The 13,501-nt window shown below is 40.3% G+C and overlaps 1 protein-coding gene across 1 annotated transcript in view; it reads left to right on the top strand.

Annotated features, from left to right (window-relative positions):
• TTN (titin) overlaps positions 1–13,501 on the top strand; it is a 238,349-nt gene that overhangs the window by 213,488 nt on the left and 11,360 nt on the right. The window contains 21 exon segments of the mRNA XM_031058521.1: positions 93–398; positions 505–2,271; positions 2,367–2,663; positions 3,237–3,524; positions 3,618–3,917; positions 3,998–6,064; positions 6,157–6,459; positions 6,542–6,847; positions 6,936–7,226; positions 7,343–7,642; positions 7,751–8,056; positions 8,303–8,608; positions 8,707–8,988; positions 9,205–9,798; positions 9,900–10,187; positions 10,305–10,604; positions 11,048–11,350; positions 11,630–11,932; positions 12,051–12,635; positions 12,764–13,069; positions 13,160–13,459. Coding sequence (XP_030914381.1) covers positions 93–398; positions 505–2,271; positions 2,367–2,663; positions 3,237–3,524; positions 3,618–3,917; positions 3,998–6,064; positions 6,157–6,459; positions 6,542–6,847; positions 6,936–7,226; positions 7,343–7,642; positions 7,751–8,056; positions 8,303–8,608; positions 8,707–8,988; positions 9,205–9,798; positions 9,900–10,187; positions 10,305–10,604; positions 11,048–11,350; positions 11,630–11,932; positions 12,051–12,635; positions 12,764–13,069; positions 13,160–13,459 — 10,098 coding nt within the window.

The following is a 13,501-nucleotide window of genomic DNA, read 5'->3' as shown; positions in this document are numbered from 1 at the left end:
TGTACCAACATAATTGAGGGCAGATTTTCTTCCTCTTACAATTAATGGGATTCTGATTGGTGTTTTTTTCCCCCATAAACTATCATTTACAGATAAGCCAGGCACACCAACAAAGCTGAAAGTTGTGGATACAACCAAGACGTCTGTTACCCTTGGCTGGATTAAACCTGCTTATGATGGAGGAAGTCCAATTACCCACTATGTGGTGGAGAAGAGGGAAGGTGAAGAGCAAGAATGGACTGTAGTCAGTACCAAGGGAGAAGTGAGAACAACTGAATATGTTGTATCCCACCTTCAGCCAAGTGTTAATTACTATTTCCGTGTATCTGCTATGAATTGTGCTGGACAAGGAGAGCCTATTGAAATGATGGAACCCGTTCAAGCTAAAGATATTCTTGGTACTGTATTTCTTTGTGATTTATCCTGTGCTCTTTTTTTAAAGAAAAACAATTTCTTATCTTACATTCCAAGTATGCATTAATAATTTTTTATTTATTTCCACAGTGCCACCAGAGATTGATCTGGATGTTGCTCTTCGGACATCTATTGTCGCTAAAGCAGGTGAAGATGTGGAAATAATGATTCCATTCAAGGGAAGACCTCCTCCAACAGTCACATGGAGAAAGGGGGACAAGAATCTTGGAACTGATGAAAGATATATCGTCCAAAACACAGATTCATCTACACTACTTGTTGTTCCTCAAGTTACACGAAATGATACAGGAAAATATGTTCTTACAATAGAAAATGGAGTTGGAGAAGCAAAATCATCATTTGTGAATGTAAAAGTACTTGACACACCTTCTGCATGCCAGAAGCTGCAGCTCAAGCATGTTTCTCGTGGCACAGTTACACTGGTCTGGGAGCCACCTCTCATCAATGGTGGCTCTGAAATAACAAATTATGTTGTTGAAAGAAGAGATGCTACAAAGAGGGCCTGGTCAACTGTTACAACAAAGTGTTCTCATACCACCTTTAAACTGACTAACCTGTCAGAAAAGACTGCATTCTTTTTCCGTGTTCTTGCTGAAAATGAAATTGGACTAGGTGAACCTTGTGAGACAACTGAACCAGTGAAAGCTGCCGACGTACCTGGACCTGTAAAAGACCTAGCCATGAAAGACTCTACAAAGAGTTCTGTTAAATTGCAGTGGAGCAAACCTGACTATGATGGTGGTAGCATTATATCAGACTATGTTATTGAAAAGAAGCTTCAGGAAGAGAAAGAATGGACATATGCAGGCACAAGCAAGAGCTGTGAATTTGTAGCTGACAAACTTAAAGAGCTTTCTGTCATGGAATTCAGAGTCTTTGCTAAAAACGAAAAAGGCATGAGTGACTCTGTTACTGTTGGACCCATTACTGTGAAAGAACTTATAATAACACCTGAGGCTGACCTTTCTGATATTCCTGGAGGTCAGATTGCAGTAAGAATTGGACATAATCTGCACGCTGAACTGCCCTATAAAGGTAAACCTAATCCATCAATGAGCTGGCTCAAGGACAACCTCCCTCTTAAAGAAACAGAACATCTTCGTTTCAAGAAAACTGAAAACAAGATAAGCTTAAGTATCAAGAATGTGAAAAAGGAGCATGGTGGCAAATATACTTTAATTCTTGATAATGTCGTCTGCAGAAAGTCATTCACAATCACTGTAATCACTCTTGGTCCTCCATCTAAGCCAAAAGCACCTTTAAGAATAGATGAAATCAAAGCAGATAGTGTAGTTTTGTCGTGGGAGGCTCCTGATGATGACGGGGGAGGAGAAATTACTGGCTACAGTATTGAGAAGAGAGAAACATCACAAATGAACTGGAAGCTGGTGTGTTCAAGTGCTGCAAGAACAACCTTCAAAGTACCAAACCTTGTTAAAGATACTGAATATCAGTTTAGAGTTCGTGCAGAAAACAGATACGGAGTGAGCCCACCTCTTGTCTCAGCAGATGTTGTGGCAAAGCACCAGTTTAAACCACCAGGTGCCCCAGGCAAGCCTGTTGTATACAACGTAACTGCTGATGGAATGAGCATTTCTTGGGATGCTCCCGTTTATGATGGCGGTTCGGAGATTATGGGATACCATGTTGAAAAGAAGGAGAGAAACAGTATTTTGTGGCAGAAGGTTAATGTTGCATTAATATCTAACAGAGAATACAGGATTACTGGACTGCTTGAGGGCCTGGATTACCAATTCCAAGTATATGCTGAAAACGCTGCAGGTCTAAGCCGAGCTAGTGAGCCAAGCAAATTTACTTTGGCAGTTTCTCCAGTGGGTAAGTGAATAACTAATCACTCATCTAAGAAAATTCTGTTCTTGTAGATTATTGTGAGCAGTAATAAAAATAAATCTTCATTATTTTCCTTTCAGACCCACCTGGTACTCCTGATTACATTGATGTCACTAGGGAAACCATCACCCTGAAATGGAACCCTCCTCTGCGTGACGGAGGCAGTAAGATTGTGGCTTACAGCATTGAGAAGCGGCAAGGAAGCGCAGACCGTTGGCTCAGGTGTAACTTTACTGATGTCAGTGAGTGCCAATACACAGTCACAGGGCTCAGTCCAGGTGACCGATATGAATTCAGAGTGCTCGCAAGAAATGCTGTTGGTACCATCAGCCCACCTTCACAGTCTTCAGGCTATATCATGACCAGAGATGAAAATGGTAAGAATTATTTTTAATACGCTTGGGTATTGAAGCCAGATAGCTTCTGGCTGTACTGATGGGAAGTGGGAAGTCAAGGGGCAAAGAACTTGTGACTGAGGTCCTCCCAGTCAATTCAGAACATTTGTGTTCATATTCCAAGGTGGGAAGGTCTAAATTAAAGATCCAAATCTGGCAGACATACATAATCAATTGCTGAAAAGCACAGCACTCTACATTGCTCTTGGATAAGCAGCAACAGCAAAATTGGAAAGAAGGCATGGACTGTAATATTCCGATGCACAGAATAATTTCAAAATTAATATGTGCCTCAGGTTGTTTGGCATACTATTAACACCACATATTAACTGTATCTTTCACCTTTATATATGTGCAAATATATATATATGATGCACTTACGGATACTTACAGGAAAAATAAGTTTATCATTCATATAATAACTGCTATTTAGACAATGCCATTTTGTTAGTGAAATAATTTTATATTTCACAGACTTTTATAATTTGTACATTTACAAGAGTACCAGAAAAATATTTAGCTATGTGGAAATTGATTTATACTTTCCTTTTTTAGTTGCTCCAACAATTGAATTTGGTGCTGAACACTTTGAAGGCCTTACTGTTAAAGCTGGAGAGAGCATTAGACTTAAAGCTCTAATCAGAGGCCGTCCAGTACCTAAAGTGACATGGTTTAAGGATGGTAAAGAGATTGATAAGATGATGAATGTAGAAATAACTACAGCTATTGGACATAGTACAATCTTCGTTAGAGATGCTGTCCGGGAACATCGTGGAGTGTACACAGTAGAAGCCAAAAATGCATCAGGCACTAAACGAGAAGATATTACCATCAGAGTACAAGGTACTGCACCAAGCACTTTCAGCATGCTTTTTAAAAAATAGTATTTTATTCTAAGTGTCAGCAAATTATAACTCTGAACCTTTGATATTGCAGACACACCAGGAAAAGTTGGTGGACCAATACGATTCACAAACATCAGTGGAGAAAAAGTCACATTATGGTGGGAGCCTCCAGCTAATGATGGCTGTGCTTCTATTTCTCACTACATAATTGAAAAACGTGAAACCAGCAGGATTGCTTGGGCATTAGTTGAAGATAAATGTGAAGCTTGCAGCTATACAGCACTTAAATTAATTAAGGGCAATGAGTATCAGTTCCGTGTCTCTGCAGTGAACAAATTTGGAGTTGGCAGACCATTGGAGTCTGATCCAGTTATTGCACAAATACCTTACAGTAAGTTTCCACCTCCTTCTGCACAAATACCCATGGAGTTACCATCTTGTCCTTCTAATGACATTTTTCTTTGTTTTTAGCTCTCCCTGATGCACCAGGAACTCCAGAGCCTACCAATGTAACAGGAGACAGTATCACACTCACATGGGCAAGACCAGAGTCAGATGGTGGAAGCGAGATAAATGAGTACATTCTTGAAAGGAGAGAAAAGAAGAGCATGCGCTGGGTTAAAGTATCCAGTAAGAGGCCCATTACTGAGAACAGATACAGAGTAACTGGCCTTATTGAAGGCAATGAGTATGAGTTCCATGTCATGGCTGAAAATGCTGCAGGGGTTGGACCTCCAAGCGACGTTTCAAAGCTGATTAAATGCAGAGAACCAGTCAGCCCACCAAGTGCTCCTAATGTTGTCAAGGTGACAGACACATCAAAGACTAGTGTAAGCTTAGAGTGGACAAAGCCAGTTTTTGATGGAGGCATGGAAATAATTGGGTACATCATTGAGATGTGCAAAGCTGACCTTGAAGCGTGGCAGAAAGTCAATGCAGAGACTGTTATTGCTACTAAATATACCGTTGTTGATTTGGAGGCAGGAGAGCACTATAAATTCAGAGTTAGTGCTGTCAATGGTGCTGGCAGAGGAGAAAGTTGCGAAGTTCCTGCTTCAGTCCAAACAGTGGACAGGCTTTCTGCACCTGAAATTGACATTGATGCAAACTTCAAGCAGACTCATATTGTAAGAGCAGGTGCAAGCATTCGTCTGTTTATTGCCTTCTCTGGAAGGCCAGTTCCTACTGCAGTGTGGTCCAAAGCAGATGCTAATCTTAGTTTGCGTGCTGACATTCAAACAACTGATTCATTCAGCACATTGACTGTAGAGGAATGCAATAGAAATGATGCTGGCAAGTATGTCTTTACTGTGGAAAACAACAGTGGAAGCAAGTCTATTACGTTTACTGTCAAGGTTTTGGACACACCTGGTCCACCAGGTCCTATTACCTTTAAAGATGTGACTCGAACATCTATTACTTTAATGTGGGATGCTCCTGTTCTGGATGGAGGTTCTCGTATCCACCACTATGTTGTGGAAAAACGTGAAGCAAGTCGTCGTAGCTGGCAAGTAGTGAGTTCAAAATGCACTCGACAAATCTTTAAGGTCACAGATCTAGCAGAAGGTATGCCATATTACTACCGAGTATCAGCAGAAAATGAATATGGTGTAGGTGAACCCTGTGAATTAACAGAACCAGTTGTGGCCACAGAAGAACCTGCTCCACCTAAGAGACTAGATATTGTTGATACAACCAAATCTTCTGTAGTTTTAGCTTGGCTTAAACCTGATCATGATGGTGGTAGCCGTATTACTGGATACCTTCTTGAAATGAGACAAAAAGGATCTGACTCCTGGACTGGAGCTGGACAAACCAAGCAACTTACTTTCACTGTTGAAGGCCTAGTGGAGAACACAGAATATGAGTTCCGTGTCAAGGCGAAGAATGATGCTGGCTACAGTGAGCCAAGAGAAGCATTCTCTTCTGTTATTGTTAAGGAGCCACAGATTGAACCAACAGCAGATCTCAGCGACATAAGCAGACAGCTTATAACATGCAAGTCTGGAAGCACCTTTACTATTGATATACCAATCAGTGGGCGCCCAGCTCCTAAAGTGACATGGAAACTTGAGGAGATGAGGCTGAAGGAAACTGAAAGAGTGACCATCAAGACAACAAAAGACCGAACCACACTGACTGTAAAAGACAGTATGAGAGGTGACTCTGGTAAATACTACCTTACACTTGAGAACACTGCTGGTGTGAAAACGTTTACTGTCACAGTGGTAGTCATAGGAAGGCCAGGTCCTGTCACTGGCCCAATTGAAATATCGTCTGTATCTGCTGAGTCCTGTGTGTTGACCTGGAAAGAACCTGAAGATGATGGCGGCAGTGACATTACAAACTACATTGTAGAGAAACGTGAATCTGGCACAACAGCATGGCAGCTGGTGAATTCCAGTGTGAAACGCACACAGATCAAAGTCAGTCATCTCACAAAATACCAAGAGTACAGTTTCCGAGTGAGCTCAGAAAATAGATTTGGTGTCAGCAAGCCAGTTGAATCAAAAACAGTAGTTGCTGAGCATCCATTTGGTAAGTGAAACACTTCTCAAAATTTGTTCTTTTCTTCTGACTGAGGTATTTATAATTACTAACATTTTCCTCCCCACCTTTTTCATATTTAGTCCCACCAAGCCCACCCTCAAGGCCAGAAGTCTATTCTGTGTCTGCAAGTGCCATGGCCATTCGCTGGGAGGAACCCTATCATGATGGTGGCAGCAAAGTCATTGGATACTGGGTGGAAAAGAAGGAGCGCAACACTATCCTTTGGGTGAAGGAGAACAAAGTACCATGCTGTGACTGCAACTATAAAGTCACAGGGTTGGTGGAAGGCCTAGAATATCAATTCAGAACCTATGCTCTAAATGCTGCAGGTGTTAGCAAAGCTAGTGAAGCTTCCAGACCTGTAGTGGCTCAAAATCCAGTTGGTAAGTATTACTTTTAGAGTTATGTTGTTACTTAAGCTAAAATAGGATTGCATTTCTCATTTTTTCTGCTTTATTCCTCCAGATCCACCAGGAAGACCAGAAGTAACAGATGTCACCAGATCTACAGTGTCGCTGAGCTGGTCACCTCCACTTTATGATGGTGGAAGCAAAATAATCGGATATATTGTTGAGCGCAAACCATATAACGAATCTGGTGATGGACGTTGGCTGAAATGCAATTATACCATTGTCTCAGAAAACTTTTTTACTGTGACAGCTCTTAGTGAAGATGAAGCCTATGAATTCCGTGTGCTAGCAAAGAATGCTGCTGGTGTGATTAGCAAAGGATCTGAATCAACTGGTGCTGTCATTTGCAAAGATGAATACAGTAAGGAATATTTACTTGGAACAATTAAAAACATAACATTCTGGTTTTAGTACTGTCATGTAATTTTTTTCCAAATCTCTTTTTCCAGCACCACCAAAGGCTGAACTTGATGCCAGACTGCAGGGAGAAGTTTTGAGCATTAGGGCTGGATCAGATCTTGTTCTTGATGCAGCCGTTGGTGGAAAACCAGAACCAAAAGTCTTCTGGTCCAAAGGTGACAGGGAGCTGGAGCTATGTGAAAAGATATCTCTGCAATATACCAGCAAACGAGCTATTGCAATTATCAAGTTCTGTGACAGAAGTGATAGTGGAAAATATACCCTAACAGTTAAAAATGCCAGTGGGATGAAACAAATTTCCGTTCTTGTCAAAGTGCTTGGTATGTATCCTGTGATTAGTATTGACACTTAGTATACTGGAAAAAATCAGCATTCTTTTAACTGAGCAGCTTTTCCTTAGCCACTAATGACAGTATTTATTTTGATTCCTACATAGATTCACCAGGTCCATGTGCAGGCAAAATCACAGTTAGCAGAGTAACAGAAGAGAAATGTACTCTGGCATGGAACATTCCTGAGGAAGATGGAGGTGCAGAAATTACTCACTACATCATAGAAAGGCGTGAAACCAGCAGACTTCACTGGGTTATTGTTGAGGCTGAATGCCAGACTTTATCAGCTGTGGTAACAAAACTTATTAAAAACAATGAATACATTTTCCGTGTGAGAGCTGTCAACAAATATGGACCAGGTGTTCCACTTGAATCAGAAACTGTGATTGCCAGGAATGCTTTCAGTGAGTGTTACTACCTTCCCTTCTGCATCAGAATTTGTGGAATAATTCTCATGGATAAACAATGTGCTGAACAATCTCCTTTTTTTTCTTACCTTTTTTAAAAAATAGCTATTCCAACACAGCCTGGTGCTCCTGAAGAAGTGAGTGTTGGCAAGGAGCATATCATTATTCAGTGGTCGAAACCAGAATCGGATGGTGGCAGTGAGATTAAGGACTATCTTGTGGACAAACGTGAAAGGAAGAGTCTGCGCTGGACACGTGTGAATAGAGATTATACCATTTATGACACCAGACTGAAAGTCACTGGTCTCATGGAAGGGGGCCAGTACCAATTCCGTGTCACCGCAGTGAATGCTGCTGGAAACAGTGAACCCAGTGAAGCTTCACAATACATGTTATGTAAAGAACCATCATGTAAGTTTCTATATTTAAAATATGTTTTAATATTTATTTATGATAGTGGAGCATTAACTCACATTGACACTTTACCTAAGAAACCTATAACCACACATAAATTCACTGAACTAGATAGTATTGGAATACCTTAAAAACAGTTATAGTTCATATTAAATGCATTTCCTGGAATTAACTGTCTGGAAATTGGTTTTGACTGTAAAATATTTTCTGTACCAATATAAAATACTTTTCTTTTTTTCAAAGACACTCCTGCATCACCTTCAGTTCCAAGAGTTGTGGATACTACAATGCATAGCATCAGTTTAGCATGGTCAAAGCCCACATATGATGGTGGTGCTGACCTCTTAGGCTACGTTCTTGAAATGAAAGAAGAAGGTAGTGAACAGTGGTATCGAGCACATACAGCCGCCACTCTGAGGAATGCTGAGTTCACCGTGACTGGTCTTAAAACAAACCAGAAATACCAATTCCGAGTTGCTGCAACAAATGTGAATGGTATGAGTGAATTTAGCGAATCATCAGCAGTAATAGAACCTGTGGAAAGAATAGGTAATTTGAAAACCTAATATATATTTTAAGGAAACTATATTTTCCTTTAGGACTTTTATAAGATTAACTAATTTCATATGTCTTATACCCTTCATCAGAAACACCTGAACTTGAGCTTGCTGATGATCTGAAGAAGACAGTTACAGTCAGAGCTGGTGGTTCCCTGCGCCTAATGGTCTCTGTATCTGGCAGACCTGCTCCTGTAATCACATGGAGCAAGCAGGGTGTTGACCTTGTGAGTCGAGGCATTATTGATACTACAGACAGCTACACTCTGCTTATTGTGGATAAAGTTAATCGGTATGATGCTGGAAAATACATCATTGAGGCTGAAAATCAATCAGGAAAAAAATCTGCAACTATTTCTGTGAAAGTGTATGGTAAGTACTGCTACAATTGTATATGAGCATTACAGTACTCTACATGCTCATTGCTCAGAAATAAATGTCATTCATTTCCAAATACATAATTTCTGGAGCTATGGTAGTTTATAAATCAAATCCCAGCATTTTTGTTTTATGCAGAAGTAATCGTTGACTGTAAAATGAAAGGATCCAAAAAAGGAAAAAAAAATCTTGTTTGTTTGTTTGTTTTAGACACACCTGGTCCACCACCTGCAGTGAGAGTCAAGGAAGTATCAAAAGATTCTGTGACACTTACTTGGGACATTCCAGTCATTGATGGTGGAGCCCCAGTCAACAATTACATAATTGAGAAACGTGAGGCTTCCATGAGAGCTTACAAGACAGTCACTACCAAATGCAGCAAGACATTTTACAGAGTTACTGGACTTCTGGAAGGATCTTTGTATTATTTCAGAGTATTACCAGAAAATATTTACGGCATTGGTGAAGGCTGTGAAACATCTGATGCAGTACTGGTATCTGATGTCCCCATGGTACCGCAAAAACTTGAAGTGATTGACACCACTAAATCAACTGTTACACTTGCTTGGGAGAAGCCACTGCATGATGGTGGCAGCAGATTGACTGGCTATGTCATCGAGGCCAGCAAAGCTGGAACAGAAAGATGGTTGAAGGCAGTGACATTGAAGCCTACTGTCTTCGAGCATACCATTATCTCTCTCAATGAAGGTGAACAGTACTTGTTCAGGGTCAGAGCACAGAATCAGAAGGGCGTGTCAGAACCACGTGAGATTGTCACAGCAGTGACAGTTCAAGACCGAAAAGGTAGGTATCTACTGTTCAAAACAATAGGGTCAAGCTTACACCAAAAGAATGTGATAGGTACAAAACAGGTATTTAAAATATCAATGATTTGCTTTCCTTAGTTCTGCCAACAATTGACTTCACTGGAATACCTCAGAAGACAATCCATGTACCTGCTGGCAAGCCCATTGAATTAGCCATTCCAATTGAAGGACGACCACCTCCAACTGCATCTTGGTTCTTTGCTGGTTCTAAACTAAAAGAGTCAGAACGCATCAAAATGGAGACTTCTGCCAAAGTGGCCAAATTAACTGTGCGTGAGACCACCATACATGACACAGGGGAGTATACACTTGAACTGAAGAACACAACTGGAACAGTTACTGATGCAGTAAAGGTTATAATCCTTGGTAAGAATTCATCAAAATAATTGCCCATAACCTTCTTCCATTTAAACTTTTACATGAGAAATATGATTCTTTTTTTGCACCTCTTTTGTAAGGTTCTTTTCTTTTTTTTTTTCCTAGACAAGCCTGGACCTCCTGTTGGACCTATCAGAATTGATGAGATTGATGCAAATTATGTGACCATCTCATGGGAGCCTCCTGAGCTGGATGGTGGAGCTGCCCTTAGTGGGTATGTGGTAGAACAGCGTGATGCTCACCGTCCCGGATGGCTACCAGTTTCAGAGTCAGTAACCAGGACAACATTTAAGTTCACCAGACTTGTTGAAGGTGCAGAATATGTGTTCCGTGTAGCTGCTACAAACCGCTTTGGAATTGGATCTTACCTGCAGTCTGAAATTATAGAATGCAAGAGCAGAATCCGTAAGTCTTAATTTTTGTTCAATCTCTATCTTTAAAATTAAAAATATATATTTAAATTGGCTTATATATCCACACATATACTAGAATTTTCTAGATGTTGCTACTTCCTTTTGCCAGATAAAATTGTACATTATAATGCACAGTAATCGTATTATTTTCCAGAGGGAAAAATCCATCCATAAATCTATACAGGTGTTATAGATGTACTACACAGAAATGGATGGTAAACTTGGATTTTCTGCTCAGGTCTACCATCAGTCTTGAAAAAGTTCTCTACCCCATTACAAAACAAGAAGTTTTACCTGATTTCTAAATTACTTTGGTACCTGCTAATAAAAGAGTTTGATAAGACATTGATGGTGTTATTCACAATATGCCACATCATACTATTGTATAAAGTCGTCTGACACTTTCTTCACTAATTCCATGTCATGTTTTTACAGGTATTCCTGGTCCTCCTGGCACTCCAGAAGTGTTTGATATCTCTCGAGATGGCATGACATTGACTTGGTATCCTCCAGAAGATGACGGTGACTCACAGATTACTGGTTATATTGTGGAACGCAAAGAAGTTAGAGCAGATAGATGGATCCGTGCAAATAAAGTTCCAGTCACCATGACTCGTTACCGTTCCACTGGGTTGGTTGAAGGATTAGAATATGAGCACCGGGTCACAGCAATCAATGCCAGAGGCACTGGGAAACCCAGCCGTCCTTCCAAGTCTGCTGTTGCCAGAGATCCAATTGGTAAGTAATTTCCTACAAATATTAAACACATGATGGTAGAAGGGAATGGCATTATGGTAGAACTAATTCTAATTTCGAAAATTTTCTGGGTGTACTAACAAATGAGATTCCGACTGGAGAAAACAAAGAAAATATTAGTGACAATCTTTCATTCGAAGTTTTCCTTTTTAAATTCACTATAGACTTATTATAGATTGTAAGTTGAAAGTTAGCATTTATTTCATTTCTTGAATATTCATAGAAACAAATCCCACATGCCTATCTGATCTTCCCTTCCAGCTCCTCCAGGTAAACCTCAGAATCCAAGAGTCACTGATACTACAAGAACATCTGTCTCCCTGGCTTGGAGTCCACCAGAAGATGAAGGTGGTTCTAAAGTTACTGGCTACTTAATTGAGATGCAGAAGGTTGATCAATTTGAATGGACCAAATGCAATACTACACCAACCAAGATTCGGGAATACACCTTGACACATCTTCCTCAAGGTGCAGAGTACAGATTCCGAGTGTTAGCCTGTAATGCTGGCGGGCCAGGAGAACCTGCTGAAGTGCCAGGAACAGTCAAAATTACAGAAATGCTTGGTAAGACATTTCAAGCCTTAGCTCTTGTTGAAAGCTGTCCTAAAAAAAATTTTAGCCTAAAGCAGGTGTGATATCATCTGTAGAAGGACATAGCATGACATGTTATTTTTGTTTGCAGAATATCCTGACTATGAACTTGATGAAAAATACCAAGAAGGTCTCATGGTGAGACAAGGAGGAGTAATCAGGCTTACAATACCCATTAAGGGTAAGCCCATCCCAGTATGCAAATGGACAAAAGAAGGACAGGACATCAGCAAGAGGGCCATGATTGCGACTTCTGAGACTCACACAGAACTTGTGATCAAAGATGCAGAAAGAGAAGATTCGGGCACCTATGATTTGGTACTGGAAAACAAGTGTGGCAAGAAAGCCGTGTACATTAAAGTCAGAGTGATTGGCATTCCGAATCCACCAGAAGGACCACTTGAGTATGATGATATACAAGCTCGTTCTGTCAGAGTGAGCTGGAGACCTCCTACAGATGATGGTGGTGCAGATATCCTGGGTTATATTGTTGAGAGAAGAGAAGTACCAAAGACTGCCTGGTACACTGTTGACTCTAGAGTGAAAGGGACATCACTAGTGGTGAAAGGACTCAAAGAAAATGTGGAATATCACTTCCGTGTTTCTGCTGAAAACCATTTCGGTATTAGCAAATCTCTCAAATCTGAAGAACCAGCAGTACCAAAGACACCTCTAAGTAAGTTTTCTTTTCAGCTCAAAAAAAAAGAGAAATTAATTACTACATTATGATCTAAAAGTGCAACAATATATGCAGAAATATTAATTCTGTCACTGTTATTTATTTATTATTACCATTATTAACAGATCCGCCAGAGCCTCCAAACAACCCACCTGAAGTCCTTGATGTTACAAAGAGTTCTGTCAACTTGTCCTGGTCCAGACCTAAAGATGATGGTGGTTCTCGTGTAACTGGCTACTATATTGAACGTAAAGAGACATCTACAGAAAAATGGGTCCGGCATAATAAGACACAGATTACCACTACGATGTACACAGTCACAGGACTTGTGCCAGATGCTGAATATCAATTCCGTGTCATTGCTCAAAATGACATTGGTGAAAGTGAAGCAAGTCCTGCTTCTGAACCAGTTGTATGCAAGGATCCATTTGGTAAGTTGATGTTCGCATTAACAGATCTTTTGAAGAGCAGCTGATGACATTTAGAGAAAAACTGATTTTCTGTTTTATTTTAATTTTCAGACAAACCAAGCCAACCTGGAGAAATTGAGATCACTTCTATCTTTAAGGACAGCATTACATTAGAATGGGAACGACCTGAAAGTGATGGTGGCAAAGAAATCCTTGGCTATTGGGTTGAATATCGCCAGTCTGGAGAAAGCACCTGGAAAAAATGCAATAAGGAACGCATCAAGGACAGGCAGTTTACAGTAGGAGGTTTACTAGAGGCTACAGAATATGAGTTCCGTGTTTTTGCAGAAAATCAGACTGGCCTCAGCAGACCTCGAAGGACTGCTATGGCTGTGAAAACTAAATTAACATGTAAGCAAAAATACATTGTCACATTTACTGTTGTAATATTGT

Source organism: Geospiza fortis, unplaced genomic scaffold (assembly GCF_000277835.1).
Source record: "Geospiza fortis unplaced genomic scaffold, GeoFor_1.0 scaffold112, whole genome shotgun sequence".
In the NCBI taxonomy this organism is placed as follows: Eukaryota; Metazoa; Chordata; class Aves; order Passeriformes; family Thraupidae; genus Geospiza; species Geospiza fortis.
This window is presented reverse-complemented; position numbering and strand designations above follow the sequence as displayed.